Raw genomic sequence first — 26,969 nt, 5'->3', positions numbered from 1 at the left:
TCCTGTTATTTTCTTCATACCACTTGTCACTGTCTGAGCTTATTATTTATTTGATTACTTTTTGTCTATCTCTCCCCAGGAGAATGTAAGCTCTGTAAGAGCAGGGTCTCGACTGTCTGGTTCACCACCATATCCTCAGAACCTAGGACAAGGAATACCTGGTGATGAGTGAATGCCTTTCTGGTAGGTCATTAGCTACCTTTAAGACCATATATATATATGTATTTTGTGTGTGTGTGAGGAAGATTGGCCCTGAGATAACATCTCTGCCAATTTTCCTCTATTTTGTACATGGGAGGCCACCACAGCACGGCTTGATGAGCGGTATATAGGTCCATGCCCAGGATCCAAACCTGCAAATCCTTGGCCACTGAAGCAGAGTGCGCAAACTTAACCACCATGCCCCTGGGCTGGCTCCCATGACCATATTTTTCAAACCAAGAATGAAGACACTTGGCTTGATGAGGCATTTTTTCCTAACATGAATGTATATAAGTGAAAATACATAATATCTACATTTAATAAGGCGTTCTCTTGGAAAAACTAAAATTACATAAATTGGGACTGTCTTGGAGACATATAGTCATCAGATACATGAAAGTCCATCTTTCTTTTCTTTTTTTTTTTCAAAGATTGGCACCTGGGCTAACAACTGTTGCCAATCTTTTTTTTTTTTTCTGCTTTATCTCCCCAACCCCCACCCCGTACACAGTTGTATATCTTAGTTGCAGGTGCTTCTAGTTGTGGGATGTGGGACGCCGCCTCAGCATGGCCTGACGAGCGGTGCCATTTCCTCGCCCAGGATCCGAACCCTGGGCCGCCGCAGCGGAGCGTGCAAACTTAACGACTCGGCCACGGAGCCAGCCCCTCAATCTTTCTTTTCATCGTTTGATAATTGTTTCTGACGACTTGTGCCTTTAGCACCAATGTGTTTAGCTGTCAGATGATTGCTGATAACAGAAGAAGTGCTCACTGGGGAAGGATGGGATTCCTGAGCGAGAGTCTGGGTGCACAGTGAGGTCACGTGTTCACGCACGTGCAGAAGCACCTCCAGCTTAGAACCTACAACTGACAGCTCTTAATGTCAGAGTAGCCTTGGTCCACAGTCGTTACTATCCTTTAGTGGGGTATGTCTCTATAATGTGTAGGTCAGTCACCCGGGGATCTTATTAAAATCCAGATTCTGATTCTGAGGTGGGACTTGAGATGCCGTATTTTGAACAAGTTCTCACTCAGTGACATCTATGCTGCTGGACAGAGGATTATGCTTTGAGAAGCAAATCTCCAGTACTACAAAATTACCATCTAGGAAACATGCCCCCAGGTTAGCTCATAAAGGAAGTGCTAATCACAGAGGACTTGGTCCCCAAGAGACAAAATACAGAGAACCTAAGTGAAGAAAAGCAGAAGGGAACTTCTCTAGAAAGACGAGACTCAGCTTCCTTAATTGATAGTAACCCGAATTTGTAAGGACTTTAAATAGACTCACTCCTGAGTGCTGACTAGAGTGCCGATCTGGGAAACTGTGGAATTCTGCTACGAGAGTTGTGAAACACACCTTCCTTTACAAGTTTGATACTTACAACTCTTGGGCATGAGAAAGGAGAAAGTTTTCCAGTTTTGTGTAGCAACAGAACTAAGATGGACCAGTTTCCCCCTTTTCATGGTCTTGCTCACTATAAAGCCAGTAGTTACTTTTTTCTGGTTCCCCCTTTTAAAGTTTCCCTTCCTTACCACCAACCCCGTCCCCACAGCCACCCCCGTGAGTAATGTGCCCGTTGTGAGCTTCCTTCTTGCTGCACCTCCACTAGCGAGGCCACTCACAAGCGGGCAGGGCCACAGTAGCTCTCTCCCCACCTGAGCCTCCAGCTCCAAACCGGGTCCCCCAGCAGCCTTCAGAGAACTCTGCGCCACTGGCAGGATTTGGGCATTCCTGTGTCCTTTAGCCATATTCCAATTATGAATGGACATGATCTGTCACTGTCCACAGTGACTTCTTTCCCAGTCCACAAAAATAGCAATCAACAAACCTGGCCTTTTCCTTCCAGTTCTTTGTGTTCCTTAAGAAGTTGCTCCACATGCATTGCACTGTCTCCAATGTCTGTAAACTCTGCCTGCTCTGCCAGCAGATTGTCCAGGGCAAGTTTAACCTACGAGACACAGGAGAATAGTCCAGAAATAAGCCAATGAGTACCTATCTGGAGGTATAGCTTTGTTATACTCTAAGAAAACTCGAAAATCTAAAAAGGATTCAGGACCTGAGTGTATCTATGTATACTTTTTTTTTTTTAAACAGCTCATTAGCTTTTAGATTAAGCTTTGGGGGATAGGGTGCCTGAGACACATGTAGATGGAATATTAAAGCCACATTCAACAAATCATCTATCAAAAAGGAAGACGACCCATCACTGAAATTCCATATATGCCAAAAGGAAAATGGGATTCCAGGACATTGCCACCCCACTGAAAAAGTGAGAAGAGGATGGTCTGTGAGGAAGCAGGATATAGGAAGGGGGCTGGACTAGGAGAAGAGGGAAGCTTGATACCCAGAATTCAAGGAGGAAGAGAGAACCAGAGGTCACTGAATGACAAAAGGAAGTTCTATGAAACAAGAAAACAACACCTCACAAAAGTTGTGCTCAAAGCGCTGTAGTTGCAGGCACTGGGTAAGCTTCAGGTGATGCTCGGACCAAAAGTGACTAAAGGCTTTTTCTGTTTCATCCAACTGAACTAATAACCTGTCAAGAAAGAATGAGAGAGTGACATAGTGGCTAGCTTTCATTTGCACAGGGGTCCGTACAGGCTTACGTAGATAACACCTGTGTTTTCAGTCAGTGTCATTTTATTTATTTATTTATTTATTTATTTATTTATTTATTTATTTATTTTCTTGAGGAAGATTGGCCCTGAGATAATCTTCCTCTTTTTTTTTTCCTCCCCAAAGCCCCAGCACATAGTTATATATCCTAGTTGTAAGTCATTATAGTTCTTCTATGTGGGATGCCACCACAGCATGGCTTGACAAGTGGTAGGTAGGTCTGCGCCCAGGATACAAACCTGTGAACCCTGGGCTGCCAAAGCATAGTGCACAAACTTAACCACTTGGCCACAGGGCCAGCTCCCCCTTTTTCTTTCTTTCTTTTTTTTTTTTTGGTGAGGAAGATTGGCCCTGAGCTAACATCTGTTGCCAATGTTCCTCTTTTTACTTGAGGAAGATTGTCACTGAGCCAACATCTGCACCAATCCTCCTCCTCTTTGCATGTGGGACTCTACCACAGTATGGCCTGTTGAGCAGTATATAGGTCTGAACCCAGGATTCAAACCTGTGAACCCCAGGGCACCAAAGCAGAGAGCGTGAAATTAACCACTATGCCACCAGGCTGGCCCCTTCAGTTAGTGTTTTTAATTGTGGTAATGTCCTTATGATGCAAGTCTGTGTCATCTATGACTTTCTCAGGGTTTACTTGGTTTTCACATTTTCCATTTTTCCATCAGAACACCCTTGGTGCTAGGCAGAAACTTCACTTAGATGCAGCCGCTGTGCTTTCAAATGTGCCCCAGGTAACCTTACCTTTGTGCCTTTTGTTTTCCACCTGAAATGACAGGTGGGTAAAGCAGAGCACACAGCCAAACTGTCATTTGGAAGCCAAGCTCAACAAATACTACCTTCTCCCTTGCAATCCTGGGATGACAGCATATCAACAGAGGAGGAAAGAGCATTCTCACAAAAAGATCTCTGTAGATGGACATCAGACAGGTACCATCTTTTTTGTTGTTGTTGTCTCAAATATTATTCTTTCTTGACCCCAGCGAGACCAAAGAGTAGCTGTTCCAACCTGTTCCTGGTTGCTTCAGATCATCTAGCTCTACATACGCTCTCTTGAAAAAGCAGATTCGACCTCCTTCACTCACCTTTTGATGGTGGCTACATTCTCAAGTTCATTGGGATTGAGTTTGCTGGTGGGGCTTTTGGTTGCTGGTTCTTGAATGCACAATAGCAACATGACCCCTTGCTTTCCAAGTAATTTCAGCTCATCCTAGAGAAAGAAAAATATAGTCTCTCTTAGAAGGAATTTATAAAACAAATTCATGGTAGATCTAGGGTGAGGAGAATGGTAGATCGGTATATTTTTCATTTGGGAAATTAAATGCTAAAGAAGTGAAGCTATAGCTTTTAAAAACTAATTAACTTATTCTTAGTAGGTAATATGTACCCATGATACAAAATTCAAAATATACAAAAGCGTATATATTGGAAAAAGCAAGTCTTTGGTCCCCAGCCCATCCACTTTTCCTCTCCAAAAGCAACAACTATTAAATTTTGTGTGTATCTCAAGCTGTTGTTGTAAATTAAAAGCAAAATTAGTTAATAAAATCTGCTTCTATTCCAAGATAGTGACCAGAAATAAGAAAGTGACAGATATTGAATGTTAAGTGCTGGATACTGCCATGCAATAATAATGTAATAATTGCTAGGTGGCCATGAAAAAGTCTTCATCTGGTCTCATCAATAAACACCTGCCTCTCCTTCTACCTGCCCCCAAAGTGTGGCCTTGTTCAATGACTGAAATTTGGCAGAGATGGGCAGCAGTTTCAGTTTGACATGGAAAGATTCATACTCCCAAGGCAACTCCATTCTGCTCTTTCTACATGGGGACTTAGGGCTTTGCAGTTGGGGAAGACGTCAGGTTCTCTCCTTCCAAATCCAACAGCTCTGGTCCTCTACTCGCACAGCGCAGGTCATCTCTCAATGCTGAGTGCTAAACACAAGGCAAGCCACAGGGCAGAGCCTGGCCTAGAATTTACTCCTGGGACTTCTGGGTTTGGCTCCTGGGTCACACAGGATGCTGGTTTGGTACATGCTGTGAGCTAGAAAGGCCCACAGTCACAAAACGATCACCTCTGCGTACATGAACACTGAATCTTTTCCTCCAGGCCAAGCCATCTTCATCCTTCACACGGTATGGAGCTCATTTCCCATGGAAGGTGTTTAAATGTACTTCTCCACTGTGTTCCACTGTGTTCACACAGAGGACTAGACCCTCTCAACCTTTGCTCCTTGTCTCCCATCCCACTCCAGTTTTCATCTCCTTGAAGGCTTCCATCATCCATACCCAGCCTCGAACTTGTCCCCAGATCCAGTTGATGATAGATTTGACTTCTCTGATCTAGTCCCTCAAAATTCTTTGGCTATCTCCCGTGGCTCTGTCCACTCTTGGTAATGCCCCCAAGCTGGCCTCTTGGCTGGTATTCCTGGCTGGGAACAGGACACATCCCTTCTTTTCCATTCTCAGGTATCAGCCCTCATTTCTTCTTATCTCATTGATGCTCCTTAAATATTTGTACGTTGGATGAATTAATAATAGTCTAAAAGAAATCAGGTTGCAGATAAATAAAGACAAGTAAGATATGACGCAGGAAAAAAGCACTCATTAGTGAGTGCTTCTAGTCTTTCCCTCCTCCTCCTCACTAAAATGGGTCTTGGCTTTTGTCTTCAGTTTCTTTACTGTCCCTGAGCTTCCAGCATTCCAGCAGGGTTAGCTGGGAGGAAAGGTGGAGGAGCCAAAGGAGAGGTATATTGTTAGCGCAGAAGGAGGCATTTGGAGTAGGAAGCCTGAAAGAAATAAACCTCAAAAGCTGGAGAGTGTGAGGAAAGCGTATGAGAGAGGAAAGGTGAATCTTAGTAAGCAATGTCATACACTGTATATCTCTTTCCTGTGGTTAAAAAATAAAAGGAAAAACAGTGACCTGGTGACTGCTTTGGGTCTAGACGACACAGTCAGCTTCGGTAGGTTATCAAAATCTGCCATCAACACAGAGGGAAAGTTTGAGGAACTATGATACTCGATACTCGGAAAGTGTAAAGGTATGTCGCCCAGCCCCAAAATGGAGTTTGCTCTTGTCCACAGCAGTGACAATTCAAAATATTTAACACCTGTATAGAGCAGGCACTGGCCAATCAGCACAGACATCAGACACACGTGAAGCAGTCCCGGGGCCCACTGTGGTTCAGGTGTTAACGCTTTAGTTGCCAGAATCATGAGGCGGTATTGTGGGTCCTAGGAAAAGCGCCAGGGAGGTGGAGTGGGGCACTCAAGGGGAGTAAATATTTAACTCTTTTTAACACCTAGTATGGCTGTCCCCGTGTGTACTCATGACTATGATTCCGTAACTGTGGAAACAAGCAGTCTGTTTAGAAGACGACCCACTTAACAGGGCAAGGCGGATTCCATCAGGCTCAGAAAAATTTAAATTTTCTGGAGGGAATTCCTTTTTTTGTTGTTATTTTTACAGTCCAGAGGTCTTCTATTTTTTTTCACCTATCATGCCATGAATTCACAGGGAATGGGTTCTAGCAGCTCAGGCTCCTCTCCGTTGGTTCTCACAAGAGTGCTTCTCTGGGTGGAGCAGGCTGGAAGGTCAGTTGGACCCAAGTAACTTTCTCTTTAGCTTCCTTCTTTTTCTGGTCATTTTCTTTCACATGTTTCAGGACACTATCACTGCTCTTCAAGTGCTTAATATGCTTAATATGTACATTAATTCTCTTGGCAAGAATCTTGTCCTTAACTTGTGTGTTTACAACAATGCCAACAGCATGCCGGGTAACACGGTAGATTCTTCCAGTTTTGCCATGGTCACATTTGTGGGGCACTCCTTCTGGAACAGTGCCCATTCCCTTGATGTCTACAATATCACCTTTCTTGTAGATTTGCATGTATGTGGCCAAAGGAACAATTCTATGTTTTCTAAAAGGCCTAGAGAACATATAGCAAGTGCCTCTCCTCTTTCCCTTTGTGTTGGTCATTTTGGCCAATTACTGGAAGATGGAGGTTCCGGCCAAAAGGTGGGAATTCTTTCCTTAGACAAGGATAAGCATGAATGTAGGCATTTATTCATTCATTCAAAATCCACTTATAAAAAACTATTACTACATGCCAGGCACTGTGCTTGGTTGCCATGGGCTGGAGGTGGAGGCGGGGTAGGAAGTAAAAGGATGAATCAAGCAGAGCCTAGAGAATAGATGAATACTCCTTATTTTACTTCCATTACTTGTCCCATTTCTGCCACTAAAAGTTAGCTCTACTGTCATGTTTTGTTTATAGTGCCGACTAATGAATTCCAGAATCTGGCCTTTAAAATGCAAGTCTTCATAATTTAGAAAAAAGTCCCTGGAAGAGAGGAGATATCCCCTTGCCTCAGCAGCTACTGAGAGAGATCTTCCTGTGGTAGAAAACTACCTTCAAACACTGATTTGTTAAGGTATTAACCTTGAAAACATTCATAAGAATACCAATTTTGTCTTCCTGTGCAAAATCAAGACCTCTGTGCCTATCCATCGCTAACTTACGTTCTCTAGAAGTAGGGTTTGAACAAGGGGGTCTTTAAAAACTCCTAAAACTACAAAATTATTGCTAGGGCTTATGAAAATAACTTGTAATTCTGATTGATTACCTTCTAAATTATTCATCACCCTGGTAATATTGATGGAATTTTCATCTCTGAATACAAAATTGAATGAACACTGAATGGAACAAACACCGAATACTAGACAGTATTCATGTGTGTAAAGATTGCTCTGTCACATAACTGGAGGACCACTGGCACTTTCCTCTCCTCCTGCATGATAAGAAAAAGGCCTATGGCTCTGTTAGAGTTCTTATTTTAACAGCAACAACAAAAATGAGAGTCTTACCCTATTTAAATGAACACATGGAATAATGTCTCAGTTGAATAAATAAAGCATCTGAGAGCCAAAAGTCGAGGCTCTGTGTTTCTAGCCTAAATAAGATAGTCAAAGAGGTGAGAGTCACCCTCTTTGAGACTCAGGAGGGAGACCGCCTGCCTTTGGGAACTGCCTCCAAAGCCAGCACAGAACAAGACAATAGGAAGAGCCGTGTGCTGAGAAAGACACTGTAATCAAAAACAGGGTAAGAAAGTACACATCCATATGGGGTTGGTGGTTCTTTTACTGTTGTCCTAGGGCCCATGGATCTTTCTCTTTTTAAAAAATTGAGATATAATTCGCATACCAGAAAACTCAAACTTTTAAAGTGTACACTACCATGCTTTTTTCCAGAACATTTTCATCACCTCCATTTCTCTGTCTTCCTACGCCCTGCCAACCACTAGTCTACCTCCTTTTTCTATAGATTTGCCTATTCTCGACATTTCATATAAACGGAATCATGTAATACACGGCTTTTTGTGTCTGCTGCTTTCACTCTGCATAATGTTTTCAAGGTTCATCCATGTAGTGGCATGAATCAGTACTTCATTCCTCTCTGTGGCTGAAAATATCTCATTGTAACGATGCAGCACATTTGTTTATCTTTTCATCAGTTGATAAGCATGTGGGTTGTTTCCATTTTGTGGGTGTTACGAATAATGCTGTCATGAAGACTCATATATAAGTTTTTGTGTGAAACATATGTTTTCAGTTCTCTTGTGCATCTACCTAGGAGTAAAACTGCTGGGTCATAATGGTAACTTTACTTTTAGCCTTTTGAGGACCTGCCAAACAGTTTACATTCCCACCAGCAATGTATGAGGGTTCCAATTTTTTACATCCTCACCAGCACTTGTTATTATCCATCATTTTTTGATTATAGCCACTCCAGCGGGTATTTCATTGTGGTTTTGATTTTCATTTCCCTAAAGACTAATGATGTTGCACATAACTTCATATTTTAATAGTCACATATATATCTTCTTTGGAGGTATGTCTATTCAAACCTTTTGCCCATTTTTTTAATTGGGTTACTTGTCTTTTTATGGTTGAGTTGTAAGAATTGTTTATATATTCTGGATACTAGATGCTTATCAGATCTATGACTGCAAATACTTTCTTCCATTCTGTGTGTTGCCTTTTCACTTTCTTGGTATTGTCTGTTGAAGCATAGAAGTTTTTAATTTTGATGATGTCCGATTTACTTATTTTTTCTTTAGGTGCTTGTGCTTTTGGTGTCATATCTAAGAAATCATTGCCTAATCTAAGGTCATGAAGATTTATATCTACATTTTCTTCTAAGAGTTTCACAGTTTTAGAATTTACATTTAGTTCTTTGATCAATTTTGAGTTAATTTTTCTATATGGCGTGAGGTGAGCCTTCAATTTCCTTTTTTTCCATGTGGATACCCAGTTGTCCCATGGCCCAAGGATCTTAAGCAGTTTCAGTTCCCAGGGAAGGAAAATACCCTTAGTCATTTTGAGTATTTCCTTCTTTCACTGCCAGCACTCAGGCTGGAGGAGGAACTCAGGGACCTGCTTCTGGGAAAGTCTGTATAAGTTCATGGGTGTGTCAGCGAGCTTCCCCTTTGTGCAGACAGCATCGTGGTGGCAGCGGGGTGAGTGCCACCATACTGCTTATAAACTGAGAGCTGGTCTGTCGCCAGTCCAAGTTGCCTTTCCTTAGGAAATGAGAGCTCTCCTTGGAGAAGGATCCAGTTTACAGAAGAGCTTGGGGTACCTGTGTGCACATGCTCTGAGTGTGTGCTCTAACTCTTCGTCCATGTGTGAAAAGCACACACGGGGATGAGGTGAATGTGCTGAGTTGTGTGTGCTTGCCTCGGGAGATCTTAGCCTCTCCCAGAGAAGGGTGTGTAAAGGACCCTCTTTTCTGTCCCTCACGTGGTGCAGTGAACCCACAGAGAAAATAAGATTTCAATCTTAGCATGAAGCCCAAGTACTGCCAATCTAAGTGGACAGAAAATAACAATACTGAAATTGGGAGCACTCTGACTATAAACATGGATTAAGAGCCAACCTGTGGCTTGACCCTAGGGGAAGGAATTTGTTTCTAGAGAAGAGCATTCTTAAACGTCATAAGTTTGCTTGAGACTTTGATATGATTCTTCTGCTATGAATGCCCTGAGATTTTTTTCTTTGTAAACAGACTGGTTTGAAATACCAGGGTGGCCAAAAGAGAAGGGATTCTTTTTGAAGATAATTTTGAAGAAGTAATAACTCCATACAGAATTAGCAAATGAGGCCATAAAAATTCTCCTATTTTGATTGGTTGACTGTAGAGGCAACTAGGTGCTTATGTGGATCTAAAATAAGGGTTCTCAAAGATCCCCAGGAGAGAGAAAAACAAGAAATCAAGCCAAATCTCTTAATGCTGTGCTGTTTAGACAAAGTCTCTCCTGATGGAAGAACGCCATAAATCATATGCAGTAACGTACAAATATTTTAATAGATTTAAAAGCTCATTGTTCTGAGGATGAATCTTATACTGGTTTTCACTTGGAAAAGGTGCTTTCAAAATGGAAAAAAAAAAAATGATTCAATTAGTTATAGAACTGGTAGATGACCGTAACAAAATGGAGTAACACATGTCGAGGCTTCTAAAATGGAGCTGGGAGGCCATTTTAGGGAAGTGGGGCTTATGCATGTCTCTACCCAGAGAGAATGTAACCTTTGACTGTGCTTCCCTGCTGTCATCCTGACCTTCTTTCAAGAAATATGCTTACTCTCATAGATAAGAACTTTCTGCCTTAGAGATGGCCTTCGCAACCAATCATGTATAGCCAAGAAGTAACGGTGTTGCCGGCACCAATCACAAATCTTGCAAAACAACCTACGTAATTTATCTTTTTTTGCCTTTTTTTAAAAGTTTTTTTTTTTTAAGATTGGCACCTGAGCTAACAACTGTTGCCAATCTTTTATTTTTAATTGCTTTTTCTCCCTAAATCCCCCCAGTACATAGTTGTATATTTCAGCTGTGGGTCCTTCTAGTTGTGGCATGTGGGACGCCACCTCAGCATGGCTTGATGAGCGGTGCCACGTCAGCGCCCAGGATCCAAACCGGCAAATGCCTGGGCCACCGAAGCAGAGCATCGAACTTAACCAGTCAGCCACAGGGCTGGCCCCCTTTTTTTGCCTTTATAAACCCTGTCTCCTTTGCCTTCCTTGGAGCATATTTGAGTTTCTACTCAAATGTGTGTCTCCCAAATTGCAAGTCTTGAGACCTTAAATAAACTTTTTGCTTCTTTTGCAGTTGATGCCTCTTATCCATTGACAAACCTTTGATTATAGTAGGTAAAACACTCTAATAAGAATAAAATAAAATTTGTATAAATAACTACAAAAACTACTAAGTTATCAATAAAACTTTAAACAGTATTCCTTTTTTCTTTAAAGTGTTTTTGGATGAGAAAAAGAAAAAATATAACTCTAATGATTTGGGTATTTTTGCTTCTAATTTACAAGATAAGAAACAAATCAAATTTGCATTAGACCAATAATTAGTAATCACAAAAGGCTTTAAGAAACCCTCTATATTGTCTTTTAAAGGATATTACTATCACTTGGTAAAATAAAGACAAAATAATTATATTTTTAATCCAAATTCACTTAATATTCTTTTTTTGGAGGAAGATTAGCCCGAGCTAACTGCTGCCAATCCTCCTCTTTTTGCTGAGGAAGGCTGGCCCTGAGCTGACATCCGTGCCCATCTTCCTCTACTTTATATGTGGGACGCCTACCACAGCATGGCATGCCAAGCAGTGACATGTCCGCACCCAGGATCTGAACTGGCGAACCCCGGGCTGCTGAGAAGCTGAACATGCAAACTTAACCGCTGCACCACCGGGCGGGCCCTCAAATTCACTTAATATTCTTAATCAAGGTAAATGCTTGGACAAATTAAACGCTTTTGAGAATTTCATCTTAAGATAATTATAGGCATTTCTCCATGGTTTTAGGGCAGTGTGGAATATAAATGCAAGCATAAAAATTTAGTTTATGTAAGACATTGCATTTTACTTACTTACTAAAAGGCTAATTAAATAGAGCCTCCCAAATTCCTTTCACTTGTCTTACTGCTTAGATATGGGCGTTTAACCAAACTGAGATGTGATAATTAGAGTATATGGTTATTTCTTATAAATGTCAGACAATGCTGCAAACTATGTGGATCTACAAATTATCGCTCTACATAATCTGAGTGAAGTTTTAGCCTCCTTTGCGCAGAGTTACACGTTTTAATTCCGAGAACAGCTGGTCATCATGCACAAGAAAATGATCTTACTCCTCTTGGAGACTGGTTCTTTCCTGCTGAGGAACTCTCTGCCTGTGTAGAAATGATGCAACACCCACTCATCTGCCTTTCCCGGGAACCCTCATGCCACATACAGCAGGACCTGTGGTTTTCACCCCTCAGATACATGTCCTTGTCTAAAATCCAAAATGTTTTGCCTTTTCCCCAGAGACCTCCCTGATTGACCACATTGTCGTTTCGGTGCTTCTGCTCTGCAACCTTTCCAAATCCTTCTTGGAACAAGGCAGAGAACACCTTTGCTCAAGAGCCCAGGCCTGGAGCCCTGTGCGCAGCACCTTCCTGCCTCACTCAGCATCCTCAACCTCACGCCCCTGTACTGACTGCCCCACAGACCTGTCACCTGCGACTACCAACCCTTTTCTAGCAGACTTCGCAGGGGCACCCCAGACCCAGCCTTCTGCACCCCGCGCTGGCTCTTCCAGGAATCATGGGAAGTGAACTTGGCCCACATATTTGGCAAAGAGAAAGGTCAAGCTTCTCAGAGGCATTTCCAGGGAAAATTTCCAGGCTATTTTCAGACTTTCACAGCTTCAAACCAGATCGTTTGATTACTCAGAGTAATCCTGAATACATTTTGAACTTTTTCTAGCTATCAAGCTTCTTAAAGAGAGAATTTAATAGTGCTCCCTAGACTCTGAGACCCCCCCTAACTAAACCACGTGTTCCTTGAGTTCGTGTTTTTTTGTTCGTGTTCCTGGCATGTAGTGGTGGGTAATCAATAAATGTTGAATAAATGAACAAATCAACCACCTAGTAAAGCATTTTTGCAAATCTTGGGTCACAGATAAAAGAGTTTAGCTTTTCTCAAGCTAAGTGCAGCAAGGATACATGTAATGCTAAGATCCATCAACTTTCTAATCCTCGGTTTGCTGCCCTACTGGGTTCTGGTCTGCTGTGAAATAATGGATTGGGTCTGTTTGTGCTTCTGAAGGCAGAAAGGGGCTGACATCCATCCCGTAATTCCCAGGAAGACTTCCCCTACTGCACGACCTGAAAGAACCTGTCAAGCTCCCTTCTCAGCAGGTTCTGACGTGCTTTTATGAATCATTTAATAGGTGCGTCTCCTTAAACCCAGTTCAGAGCACCTTTCACAGTTCCCTTTGCCAAACTAGTCCCCAAATAAAAAGACACATCCCTGAGAAAGTGAAGCAATAAGTCAGCTTATTAGTCTGCCTCAAAACTTCACAACAGCCGCAGGAAAGCTTATGTTTCAAAAGCCGACTCCCATCCTCGCCCCCCACATCCCCCCACTGCAATTTCAGCCCATTATATCTTGCTCTGTCCTGAGCAGGTCACAGGAGCCCCAGAAAGGATGCTCACACACCTCATCTCACCAGCATAGAGCTGGAGCAAGTTTCCCTTTGGCAGGAAACTCCCTGCTTCTCACATGTCTCATTTGCAATCCTTTTACACGCATCACTCAGTCTTTAAGAGATTTTTCTCTTCACATACTGCCTATCCAGAAGGTTGAAGATTTATCACTGGCTGCCAAGTCACTGGAGAAGAGGGAAAAAGATGGCTTAATTTTTAATTCTGCTCCCAGACTCTCCAGGAGGCTGACCATCTGCTGGCACAGAGGTTGGCCTCTGAGAGGTCACTCACCTGCAGCCTGTCCCGCTGCCTGCTGTGGGACATGAGAAGGTCTTCAGTGGATGGCACATCTCTGGGCAGCTCTGTCATGGCCAGGCAGTCCCCAAAGGTCTGGAGCATCTGGGCAGTGGTCTTCAATGTCAAGGCAAAGTTTTCAATGGCCTGGAAGGTCAGACAATCATAACAATGTGAAGAGATAAACATTCACCAATATGCTCTCTCAACAGGACAGGAGAACCAACTACCTCTTCCTCAGCACCCGCAATGGACCACACATTGTACTCTGTGCTATACGCTTGTCTATCATCTCAATAATCTGGAGTGGGAAGTATTTTATCTCTATTTTATAAAAGAAGGAATAGAAGCTCCAACAAGTCAAGTGAATTGCCCAAGATCATACAACTTGGGCCGTAAAGAAGGAAGGATTCAACCAAAGTCAGGTGCTTCTAGTTCAGGGCTCTGTTCATTACCCCAAGAATACTTAACATTAAATCTGACTCAGGATTTCCACTAGGTGATATGCTGAAAAGGGCAGGACCAGCCACCCTTCCCTCTAATAAACCTTTCCTCCTCTTCTAGCCCCTGCGCTGCCCTGTATCCTGGCCCCTCCCCTCTCACACACAGCCTGGCTGCCTGACCCTCTGACAGGCTTGTCAAATGCTTCTGAGAGGATACGACATCAAGGGAAAAGATGGATGTAGCGATTAGGTCACTAACGACCTTCAGGAGAGTCACTTCTGTAACATGTGGGTAGGGGTTGGCAACCTCTTCCTCTCACTTCTCCTTTATAAAAATGTATTTGTCCTGTGTCCCTTCCACTAAGGACTCTACTTTGCCATTAAATGACTATCTGCTAGTGGGTGATTGACTTTGCAGGTGAGATACCCGCATTTTAGCACAGTGCTTTAAGAAATACATTGCCTAACCTTGGAAAAGTAACACTGACCATCAGAAGAGTTAGTTGAAGATGAGTGGCTTCTCAGAGTCCCACAAATCATTCCACTCAGCCGACTGGCATTGCCACACCCAATTCCCTCTGCTTCTTAGATAATTTTGCCCCTGAAGGGTAAACACAATGCCACATTTATCTCTGTTCCCCCGGGGCATGGTCTTGTGCCTGTCACACAGTAGGTGGCCCATAAACCGCTGCTGACTGGGTGAATGGTAGGAACAAAGAGACCCAACCTAATTTTCATTTAGGAAAAAGTTACTTCTGTTCCTATATCATCCAAAAATATTTCTGTAACCCCAAACCCACATCATATAGGATGTGCCAGATCTGAGATGGCCCTCCCTATGCCAGAGGCCAAGGCTGAGGTTGAAATGATAAGGCTTCTGGATCATGGCACATCCCCTCATATTGTCTGAACCCAAAGTTTTCTCTCCGTCAACCATTTTCGTACTTGAAGTATTGCTGTAGGTGGAATCTCCCCTATCAGCACAAGTATTTATACAGCCACAACCTTGAACATCATAGTACTTTTGGCCTGGAAAGTCAGACAAAGACTAACTGGTATGAAAATCTTTCTTTCAAGTACATTAAAATGTAATTACTTTCACATAATCTAACATCTGTATAAAATACTCTTTCAACTGCATTCAATAATAGCTTATGATGAATAACATATAAAAAATCCAATTTATCTGGGGAATTTTAATAGGAAAATATGAGATTATTAAGTATTTTGCTTTATATGCACCATCTCTTGCAATGCATCTCAATTAAGCATTATTCTTATCACCAACCCACATCTATAGATGAGGAAGCTGAGGCATATCGATGTTAAGTAATTACCCCAAAGTCATACACAAAATAAGTGCCTGAACTGGAATTGAACCTAGGTAATTTGGCTCTAGGACTGGCACTCTTAAGCACGAAGCTACACCACCGCTTGTCAGTCAAAACCAGATTTAACAAAACTAGATTTCAACCTAGATCAACAAAAGACCTTGGCCTTGAGAGTTGGAGATTTGAATTAGAGTCCAGATTCTGATCCTCTCTAACTGTGTGATCTTGGGTGAGCCATGTTTTGCCTTTGAGTCCCAGTGTCTTCGTTTGAAACAAAGGAATAATGCTTGCTCTGTTTTTGCAGGGTTTTTTTGAGGATCGAAGGAATAACAAATGTGAACAGATCTTGGGCACAGCAGAGTATCTTACAAGTGTAATAATAACAGCAATAATAGTAATAGCTAAGAGAATCAGCTGGGAGGCCTGCAGATGTCATCCCAGAAACAGAGGAAAGCAAGAGGTTTCCTGTGGAGGATCCTATGAACAATTTAACTTGATTCTCTATGTCTGACTAGAGAATAATCACCTTGGAAATGGCACAGAGGACCTGACCCTGATAGGATGATGAAAAGAGCTTGGCTTTAGTCTTGGTTCTGCCACTACTTGATCATATGACCTTAGATAAGTCACCTCTTTACTCTGAAGGTCAGTTTCCTTATCTGTAAAATAAGGTGATTGAAATAAATGATCTTTGAGGTTCTTTTCAGTTCTAACCTTTTACGAGTCTCAAAGATCTGACACCCTGAAAGCACACTGTTACCAAAAAAGGGGGGCATCTATGTATTCATAAGATATAAAATAATATGTATATGTGTATATATATTATATTATTATATTTCTAATTATATATGTGTGTATAAAATATATATATAAAACACACAACAGGCATGTAAAGAATACCTCCCATGTTTCAATAAATGGTATTTTTTAAAGTTCGCTATGTTTAACACATACACAAACAGAAACCACCAATACACACGAGGCCTGGGGGGATGTGTGTGCTTGTCTGTTCATGCCATATCTTTAAAATAATCAGTCTTCACAAATTCAGTCTTGTTTACCTCTCTAAGATCTTAGAAAACTAAGATCTTTGATGCCAAGATGCATTGTTTTTTTATCTGTTGCAAATTTGTGTTATTTCAAAAAGGTCTGAAGCAACTTGAAAAACATGACCAATATAATAAAATAAAGGATTGGTAGAAAAATCAGATCAAAGGGGAGAGCTCACTAGCCCATTAAGGCTGAAGGGATAATACATTTTTTTGATTATTAAAGTAATGTAATGAAAATCTAGCAAGTGAAGAAATAAAACCTAGAGGCACTCAGGTTCCACATCTTATATGATCTAATGAAACTGCCACCTGGGACAACCCTCATCACACTCATGTATGACATTCTGCATCAGCTTCCCTCCATCTCTTTTATATTTAGGCTTATTTAGAATTATAAGTTTGTGAAGAACTTCACCATTCCTTTTTTTCTTCCTAATATTCTCTCAGAATCACCATTATTGTGGTCAAACTGATAAGAAGGTTAAAGGGTTCTTGCTCAAGTCATGGGCCTTCCTCTAGGTTTTGGGAAGGGATGTTCCTTCCTTGGAACTACATGGCGTATAAAAAAGTGAGGGAGGAATTAGAATCTGTAGGTTTGAAATAAATGCATTGTGTTGCTAGAAATCTATTTTTTTAATTCCTAAATTTTCTTTTAAAAAAATAATCATAAAAATTACACTCTAAAACAGGGTGAATTCTCCTACCTAATTAAATGTAGCTCAGGGGTTCAGTGGTAAATGTTGGCCAACATGTTTCCAAGGTGACCAGATACAGAGAGGGGTGCTGACACCACAAGTTGTCATCAGGGTGGTGAAGGGGGCTCCTGATCTTGCTCAGAAAACCCAATCTTTTCAAGGGCATAGGGGCTGGGAGAGCAGGGAAAGGGGAATGACAACTTTACAGAGAAACGCTTACTATTTGATGAGTTTCAATCTCACTTTTTCCTCCATATTACTGACCCTTCTAGTTTAACATAATAACCACGAATATGAGTAAGGAGGAAAAAGCAGAATACTATATATCAGGTGCTTTTACAGACATTATATCACTTATTCCCCACATCAAACTTCTAGGTAGCTTTTGTTAGTCCAAGGTTTCTCATCATTGGCACTATTGACATTTTGGGCCAGATAGTTGTTTGTTGTAGGGGCTGTCTTGTGCCTTATAAGATGTTCAGCAGCATCCCTGGCTTCTACCCACTGGATGCCACTAACACTCCTCCCTTCACATTATGACTACAAAAAATGTCTGTCCAAAAGACATTTACAAATGTCCTCTGGCGAGTAAAACTGTCCCCAGCTGAGAACAACTGGGTCAGTCCCATTTTAACAGGAGAGGGAACAAGCTCAGAGAGGTTTAGTTCCTCATCCAAGGTCAGACAGCAAGTAATGGCCACAATATTTAAATGCAGTGTCTTCTGACTTGGTGTCTGTACATTAGAGTCATCTGGGGAATTTTGTGAAACACTACTGTCTGAGACCCACCCCAGATCAAGTGAATTTATTTCTCTGAGGTATAGCGGGGTGTTGGTACCCTGAAAATTGCCCAGGGGCACTCTAAGTCAAGTCTCCCAAAGCACCCGTGCCAGAAGATGAGGTGAGGGGAAGGTAGTCAGCAGGAGGCACCCCATGCTTTACCTCCCACCCTATTACTCCCCAGCCTATGGCTTAGAAAACCCAACCTTCCTGATGGTAGGCAGTCACGGAAATGACCATTCAATAGTTGATCTTTTAACTCCCCTGTCTACTGGAAAACAAGAGCCATTGAAAAGGGCACATAAGTTGGTACTGACGGTTCGATGATTCATCCACTGACTGTGGCGATATTCCAAGGTTCCCCCTAAGTCCTCTGTCAGCTGGCTTCTCTCAATGTAGCCATGAAGGTCAGAGACAGAGTTCAACATAACGATCTATAAGAGAGAAAAACAGGTAAGGGAGCAGTAGCTCATCTGCATTCCACTGTCATTTAAACAGGACTCCAGCTTTGCCTGATCCGGCATTTATACCCCCAAATGGTTACTCCATTCAGCAGAGAAACCTTTAAGCCCTTTCAATTTCCCCACCTTGAGGAAGTGTTGAACAGCCTGCGACAAAGGTGACTTGGGTCAGGGAGTTCTAAGCCACCTAGAAGTCAGCGCCTACTTGAGGTGAATTTTTGTCAAAAGTTCCCAGGCTAAGGTATACTCTTTAGCCACCAAAATCAAGTGTTGCACTGAGACCTAGAAATCTGTGATGAGGAGCCCAGTAAAGGGTGGGCTGGTGAATACAAAAATAAAATTAGAATATGCAGACCCACTGAGGAGTATGTATTGAAAAGATTCCCTACACTGATGGACCTCCCACGAAGAATGTTGATGCGCCCCCACTTTATCTTGCACAGAGGAGATTTGGAGGTAATAGGGAGTGGGTTTTTATAACAAACATTCCTGCAGGTGAACACACCCATGCTGATGAATGAACACTCACCCATCTAGAAGGAGATGACACATTCCAAATTGCACCTTTCCACTCCTCTGCAGTGGCCCTACCAGGGCGTGGTCCTGGCTGTCTGTCCCAGGGACAACGTCACACCCCCTACTCACCTCTAACCAGGAGCAAGGACTCCTCACTCCTCTCTCTCAAACCCATTCCCCTTGAAGCTTTTTTTTTTAAAAGATTTTATTTATTTCCTTTTTCTCCCCAAAGCCCCCCTGTACAGAGTTGTATATTTTTAGTTGTGGGTCCTTCTAGTTGTGGCATGTGGGATGCCGCCTCAGTGTGGCCTGACGAGTGGTGCCATGTTCGTGCCCAGCACAGCGCCCAGGATTCAAACCGGCGAAACCCTGGGCCACTGAAGCGGAGAGTACAAACTTAACCACTCAGCCACGGGGCCGGCCCCCTCCTTAAAGCTTTTAACTAATGACCTTGTATTTCTTCACTCCTTGTATGATTTTGAAAATTGATTCTTGGTCAGAGGACATAAGAATATAGGCTTTATTCTATTATTATATAGTACTAGTCAAGTGACAAGCCCACTTTGGAATGAAAAACATATAAGTTAGGGCTCATAGTCTATAGGTGAAAAGAAAATTGATTTACTCATTCAACAAATATGTACTGAACTTCTAATGAACGCCTGGCTCTGAGAAATAAAATGGTAAGCAGGACAGGCCCTGTCTTCAAAGAACTTAGGCCTAGTGAGATTTCATTACTACATGTCACTACATTAACCTCGCCAGGCCCCAGGCTTTTCTCCTTCCCTTCTGAAAAAGGAGTTTGGGAATTTTAAAAATTATTTTCATAACATGAGAGAAAGAAAAAAACCCTGAATCCAACTATGCCTTTCTCTCCTAAAAATTTTAAACCACTCTTGGGAGTTTCAAAAAGATTTTTAGTCTTTCTAAAATTAGAAATTATATAGGACGGATAAGAAATTATCAAGTTAAAAATATATTTTGCTTCTCAGAACATTAGTTGCTACGGTAACATTTTCATCTTTTTTTTAAAAAAATACCGATGTGCAATTTTGTGTTAGGCAGAAGTAAGTCTGCCCCACAGCCTGGAGCTGTGCAACCTCTCCTGCCAGGCTGCATGTCTTCTGTTCGACTTAACTGAACAGGAGACAGAGGTGTGTGCTCCCACTCTTATCCGGACTCTGCTTGCTCATCATTGGCTTTAGGGGATCTAGAGAAATTTTACACTGAAAGCTAAAAGTGAACATCAGAAATAAAAGGAAGATAGAAGACTCAATACTGTTAAGCATTGATTTGTAGATTCGAAGTAATCCTAATCAAAATCCGAGCAGAGTTTTTATAGAAACTGACAAGCTGATTCAAAAATTCAAATGGAAATGCTAAGTACATATAATAGATAAAATAATTTTGAAAAAGAATAAAGTCGGACGATTCACACTACCTGATTAAGACTTATTATAAGCTACAGGAATCAAAAGAGTGGTAATAACAAAGGATAGACAAATAGATCAATGGAATAGAATGGAGAGTCCTGAAATAGACTCACACAAATATGGTCAACTGATTTCTTTAACTTTTTATTTTGAAGTAATTATAGATACACAGGAAATCACAAAGATAGTACAGAGAGCTCCCATGTACTTTTCACCCGAACCCTGGCAAATGCTAATCTGACTTTTGACAAAAGTGTAAAGTCAATTCAATGCAGAAATCATTCCATTTTCAACAAATGGTGCTGAAACAACTGGGGATCCATATGCAAAAAAAGGAAACTTGACCTCACATTTATCCCAAAATTAACTCAAAATGGATCCCAGATCTAAATATAAAACATAAAACTTAGAGAAGAAAATATAAGAGAAAAATCTTAGGAGAAAAGTTTTTGGGTTAGGCAAAGAATTTTGAGATACAACACCAAAAGCATAACTCGTAAAAGAAAAACTGAAAAACTAGATTTCACCCAAATGTAAAACATTTGCTCTGCAAAAGACAGTTAGGAGAATGAAGAGACAACCTGCAAACTAGGAGAAAATATTTACAAATCACGTATCTGGCAATGGACTCATATCCAGAATATATAAAGAACTCTCAAATCTCAACAATAAGGGGCCAGCCCAGTGGCTCGGCGGTTAAATTTGCACATTCTGCTGCAGTGGCCCGGGGTTCGCCTGTTTGGATCCCTGGTGTGGACCTACACATCGCTTGTCAAGCCATGCTGTGGCACGCATCCCACATATAAAGTAGAGGAAGACGGGCATGGGTGTTAGCTCAGGGCCACTCTTCCTCAGCAAAACCAGGAGGATTGGCAGCAAATGTTAGCTCAGAGCTAATCTTCCTCCAAAAAACAAAAACAAAAACAAAAACCGAAATCTCGACAATAAGAAAACAAATAATACTACTAAAAATGGACAAAGATTTGAACAGATGCTTCACCAAAGAAGATATACAGATGGAAAATAAGGACAAGAAAAGAGGTTCATTCTCATTAGTTAGTAGTGAACTGCAAGTTAAAAACATAGTGAGATACCACAACATACATACAAGAATGGCTAAAAAAGAAAACACTGACCATTCCAAGAGAGCCAAGAATATGGAAGCAGCTGGAACTCTCATACATTGCTGGTGGGAATGCAAAGTAACAGAGCCACTCTGCAAAACCGTTTGGCAGTTTCTCATAAAGTTAAACACGTACTTACCATATGGCCCACAAGAAAACTATGCGACTGTTTATAAGAACGTATGTGAATGTTTATAGCAGATTTATTTTTAATCACTAAAAACTAGAAAACTCAGATGTCCTTCACTGATGAATGGATAAATACACTCTGGTACATCTGTAACGTGGAATAATATTCAGCAATAAAAAGAAAGAACGATTGACACACACAACAACATGGATGAAATCCAAATGTTTTATGCTAAGTGACAGAAGGCAGACTCAAAAGGCTATTTAGTTTATGATTCCACTTATACGACTCTCTGGAAATGGCAAAACTATAGGGATGCCAGGGGTTAGGGCTGGGCAGAGAGGTTGACTACAAAGGAGCAGCATGAGGGGCTGGCCCAGTGGCGCAGCAGTTAAGTTTGCACGTTCCGTTTCGGCGGCCAGGGGTTCGCTGGTTGGGAGCCCGGATGTGGACATGGCACCACTAGGCACGTCATGCTGTGGTAGGCGTCCCATATATAAAGTAGAGGAAGATGGGCACGGATGTTAGCTCAGGGCCAGGCTTCCTCAGCAAAAAGAGGAGGATTGGCAGTAGTTAGCTCAGGGCTGATCTTCCTCAAAAAAAAAAGGGCAGCATGAGGAAATTTTAGGGGGTGATGGAACTATTCTGTATCTTCACTGTAGTGGTGCTTAAATAACACCATGCATTTGTCAAAACTCATACACCTGTACACCAAAAGAGTGAATTTTACTGCATGTAAATTAAAAAATGAAGGAGAGGCAGCTCCACCATAAAATTTTTTTCCTCTTTTAATCTTTACAGCGTCAAGAGGAAAAAGAAAAAAGTTTTAAAATTCTACATAAGAAAGGGAAAAGCACAATGATTTTGCTCATCAAACTCACAGGACACTCCGAACATGTAAACCTGGCCTTAAAATAGTCGTTCTGTGTTTTCACAAATTCTGGATTTGTCTATTGGGCATCCTTTCATGACGGGGCCAATTATATTAACTATATTTTCTTATTTTCTATATTCCTCCTCGCTGGCATTTGTGGCCTCACTGACTGGGGAGAGACTGTTCCTCCCAGGGCTAGAGACAAAGAAAGGATTTAGAGATTTAAAAAAAAAAAAAAAAAAGGGAGCACTTGTTTGATATGCAAACCATCCAATGTCAAACCCCTATTCCTCCACTCCATTCTGATCTCACTCTCACACAGCAAGCCAGCCTTGATCCTGTGCTAAATCATCCCAGGGTCAGTTACCAGGCAACTAACGACAACCCCCACACACCCAAAGCCAGTGGAATTATTCAAATTAGCCAAGCCTAAACTTTTTACCCTGCCCTGGTTCACTTTTCCTGTGGAAACCTCAACAAAGGCTCTGGCCCAGGCTTTTATCCTCCTGCTCCTGCCTCCGGGCCAAAACCTCATGCTTCCCCTGGGCCCCCACCCAACCTGGGACCCGTGAGTATAATAAACTTCTTCCTTCCAAGCCTCGTTCTCATTCCCTCCTGTGGCAGCGCTGACTCTACCACACCATGTCCGACATGCACATTCTTAGAACAGCTGCTATAGATTAACAATGTCATATTTTTTTCCTTTTCAGTATACATTTATGTTCTTATCTCTAGTTGCTTAAAGCTGTTCTTTCAAGGTGATATATGATCTTTTAATGATGAAAGAAGCATTTCCTATATTTGTCACAGATTCCATTTTAAGAACTTAATTTGCATAGCCTCTTTAGGGATTTTTGCCCCACTGCCTTAGCCACTTCACCTAACAATTTTGTGAGGCAGCTCTGAAGACAGCTGTTCCAGAATAGATAAGTACCAGCAAGAGGCACTCAGAAACTCTTTGCTATATCAAAGTACCCCCCTCCTTGGGGAAAGCTACGGCAAGGCTAAGTGACTCCACTACAATAACGTCCTTGGTCCACCTCATTCTTTTTTTTCCCCTTTTTTTTTTAAAGATTGGCACCTGAGCTAAGAACTGTTGCTAATCTTTTTTTTTCCTCTGCTTTATCTCCCCAAATCCCCCCCGTACATAGTTGTATATCCTAGTTTCAGGTCCTCCTAGTTGTGGCATGTGGGACGCTGCCTCAACGTGGCCTGACGAGCGGTGCCATGTCCACGCCCAGGATCCGAACCGGGGAAACCCTGGGCCGCCACAGCAGAGCGCCCAAACTTAACCACTCGGCCACAGGGCTGTCCCCACTCCACCACATTCTTATGAGTCATGCAGAATAAACTGCTTTTCCCCTGAAACCATGAAAATAGAACTATTATCTAATTAGAAATGAGCAGGGAGATATAATGAGAAGACAGGGAGCTACAGAGTAAAGTGCTAATATCACAACCATGTTTTTAAAACAAATTCAAGGAGACAAACCAACAGTTTGAACTGTCATTTAAAAGGCAAAATATATTTTGAAGTTTGAAGCTTGGTAACTTCGCACGCTGAATTCTGTGGCACGTCAGAGCTACGAGGGGAGTGCGGTCTTCTTCGTAAGGTGAAACAGTAGCTTACAGGATAAAATTTTTGCCTTACGAAATGCCCTACTAAATTTGCCCATAGGTTGGTTGACTGACAGCTTTTTAACAAGCTGATTTTAAGTTTAAAATGAAAAGTATGATGAGTAAGGAGTCAACATACACTACCACAAATAGCAGCAACTAAAGACATAGTATCAAGACAAAGTAGACATTCATTCTCTCCTTAGTAAAAATGCACCACGCGAAAGCAGGGCATAAATCCCATGTGTATCCGCATACATATTCTCACCTGGAGAGATGTGTTTTATACACAACCAGGGGAATACGTACGACGTTGGGCCAAATGCTCAGTTCAAACTCCAAACCTTTTTGATAACAAGAAGCAACTGACTAGTCTTCCTCTCTGAAAGGGAAGAAAGCTTATAAGGTTTAAGGCAAGATCATTAACTTCCTGGAAGTCAACATCTCTTCCCCAAGATTAACTGTTAATCAAGTCAGGAAAACAGAATACGAAACACCCGGTTCACATTTCCCTTAAACATGCAAATATTTTAAAACAAGTATTTAAAATAGAATGGGAAATTCATTTTGAGTCTGGTTAATACCCAAAGTTTTGGGAGAAAGTATTTTAAGAAATCTATTAATATAAAATGGAACCAAAAGAGGGAAAGTAACAGTGAAAAAGGAAATAGAAAAATCCCTTGTCTGAGATGATCAGGTTCTACTGAGATGGGTTAAATATTTTCTCAGAGCAATTTCCATTAAAGTGGGGTTTTTGGTTTCTTTTGAACACATAATATATGTAGGTGATAATAAATTCAAACAGAAAAAGAGTCTTTCTAAATAGAAAAATAGTCTTCCTCTCACCACTACCTCCAGGCTCCAGTTCTAGCCAGGAGGCAAGCACTCCAACCAGTTTCTGGCATATCTTATATATCCCTCCTGAGGTGATCCAGGCACATACAATCACATATATTCCCCTCCTATTTTATTCCAGTGGGAAAATACTGTATTTACTATTCCCCCTTGCTTTTATCCCCACTTAAAAATATTATCTTAGGGGCCGGCCCAGTGGTGCAGCGGTTAAATTCGCACGTTCCGCTTCGGCGGCCTGGGGTCCACCAGTTCGGATCCCGGGTGTGGACAAGGCACCGCTTGGCAAACCATGTTGTGGTAGGGGTCCCACATATAAAGTGGAGGAAGATGGGCATGAATGTTAGCTCAGGGCCAGTCTTCCTCAACAAAAAGAGGAGGATTGCCAGCAGATGTTAGCTCAGGGCTAATCTTCCTCAAAAAAAAAAAACCCCTATCTTAGATGGCCTAAAAAAATGTATCTTTTATGGCCTAAAATTTAAGGTATCAGTATGAACTCTATGATTTCTAGAATAAAAACATATGTTCATATATAGTATACACATACGTCTATGTATGTATATATGTGTACATAAGGTGTGCATATATAATTACCAATGCGCATGTATATGTGTATATATAGATATATACACAGACTTTGCTGAAAGGGGCTAGAGGTAAAGATGCCTAAGTGGGAACAGCACACCTAGCATCCAGATCCTGGTCTAATTCACCACCCAAAGTAATCAGGGCTCCTCAGAGAAATAGCTACCTACAGGGCTGGATTAGGGTGCGTATGAGATGAGCCTGAAACATCATATTAGGCCAGAAAGTAAGGAAGCACTGAAAAAAAAAAAAAGTCACAGGGACATAGGAGCTGGCTTAAAGGGGCTCCAACTGGCCAAATCTGGGACAATTTGGGCATCAAAATAATTAAGAACAGTAATGAATTAAAAACCATTGAAAAAATAATCACAGACAAATAAATAAATAGGAGAGAAGAACATTCTAGTTTATAGTAGAATACCAACTTCTGTTTAGCAAATGCTGAGAGAGTGTTGGAGTTGGAAAATCATTATTTTGCAACCAACACAATAAAGGTTGTTCCAGGCAAGAATTATCAGTGGATATTAAATACAAAGAGACATTTTTGAGGAGCAGGATATTTGTATGGTCTTCAAGTGTCTCTCCAAAGATTTCCCTGCAAGGGAAAACATTATAATACATTTGAGAAATTGGACAATGCCTTGATCAGAGGACCACAATTAACATCACCAATGAGGGGCAGATGAACATGGTGTGTCTCCACATGTGACACCCTGAGAAGGAAATGACATCACTTAAGTATATTCCAGTTGGGAATGCATAACCCAAATTGAACCCTAAGAAACCATCACACAAGCCCCAAATGAGGTGGTGTTTTTTTTTTAAGGGACTATATTATTCAAAAATACTAATGTCATAAAAGACAAAGAAAGGCTGTGGAAATGTTTTAGATTAGAAACTAAAGAGATATGACAACTAAATGCACTATCTGATCCTAGACTGGATCCTGTACGTACGCACACACATCTATTATGTATACGTAGAATACGTGTATTTCTATATGTATATTTATCTCTTTCTATATATATATAGATGTAATACATATTATATATATGTAACATATACTATATATACATAATACATATTATACATATGTAACATATATATACTATATAGAGAGATAAATACACATATTATAATATATAATAGAGAGGAAGAATTGCATACATCTATAGAGGTGTATGATAATGTATAGAGAGAAGCAAATGAAGGTAAAATATTGACAATAAGTGAATGAATCTGGGTAAAGGGCATGGAATGTTCTTTGTACTATTCTCTTTTTTTTAAGATTTTATTTTTCCTTTTTCTCCCCAAAGCCCCCCAGTACATAGTTGTGTATTTTTAGTTGTGGGTCCTTCTAGTTGTGGCATGTGGGATGCCGCCTCAGCATGGCTTGATGAGCGGTGCCACGT

At 41.3% G+C, this 26,969-nt stretch overlaps 1 protein-coding gene and 1 pseudogene across 1 annotated transcript in view; both read right to left on the bottom strand.

Moving 5' to 3' along the window:
* Positions 1-26,969, bottom strand: part of MCF2L2 (MCF.2 cell line derived transforming sequence-like 2) — a 230,763-nt gene that overhangs the window by 124,867 nt on the left and 78,927 nt on the right. Inside the window, exons 7-11 of the mRNA XM_046658154.1 lie at positions 18,283-18,399; positions 13,662-13,811; positions 3,913-4,037; positions 2,624-2,738; positions 2,031-2,150 (exon numbers count right to left, since the gene is read on the bottom strand). Of these exons, the coding sequence (XP_046514110.1) occupies positions 2,031-2,150; positions 2,624-2,738; positions 3,913-4,037; positions 13,662-13,811; positions 18,283-18,399 (627 nt within the window). The remainder of the gene's footprint in view (positions 1-2,030; positions 2,151-2,623; positions 2,739-3,912; positions 4,038-13,661; positions 13,812-18,282; positions 18,400-26,969) is intronic.
* Positions 6,324-6,805, bottom strand: LOC124237969 (60S ribosomal protein L21-like; annotated as a pseudogene).

The sequence above is a fragment of the Equus quagga genome, chromosome 4 (assembly GCF_021613505.1).
Source record: "Equus quagga isolate Etosha38 chromosome 4, UCLA_HA_Equagga_1.0, whole genome shotgun sequence".
NCBI classification, from domain to species: domain Eukaryota; kingdom Metazoa; phylum Chordata; class Mammalia; order Perissodactyla; family Equidae; genus Equus; species Equus quagga.
This window is presented reverse-complemented; position numbering and strand designations above follow the sequence as displayed.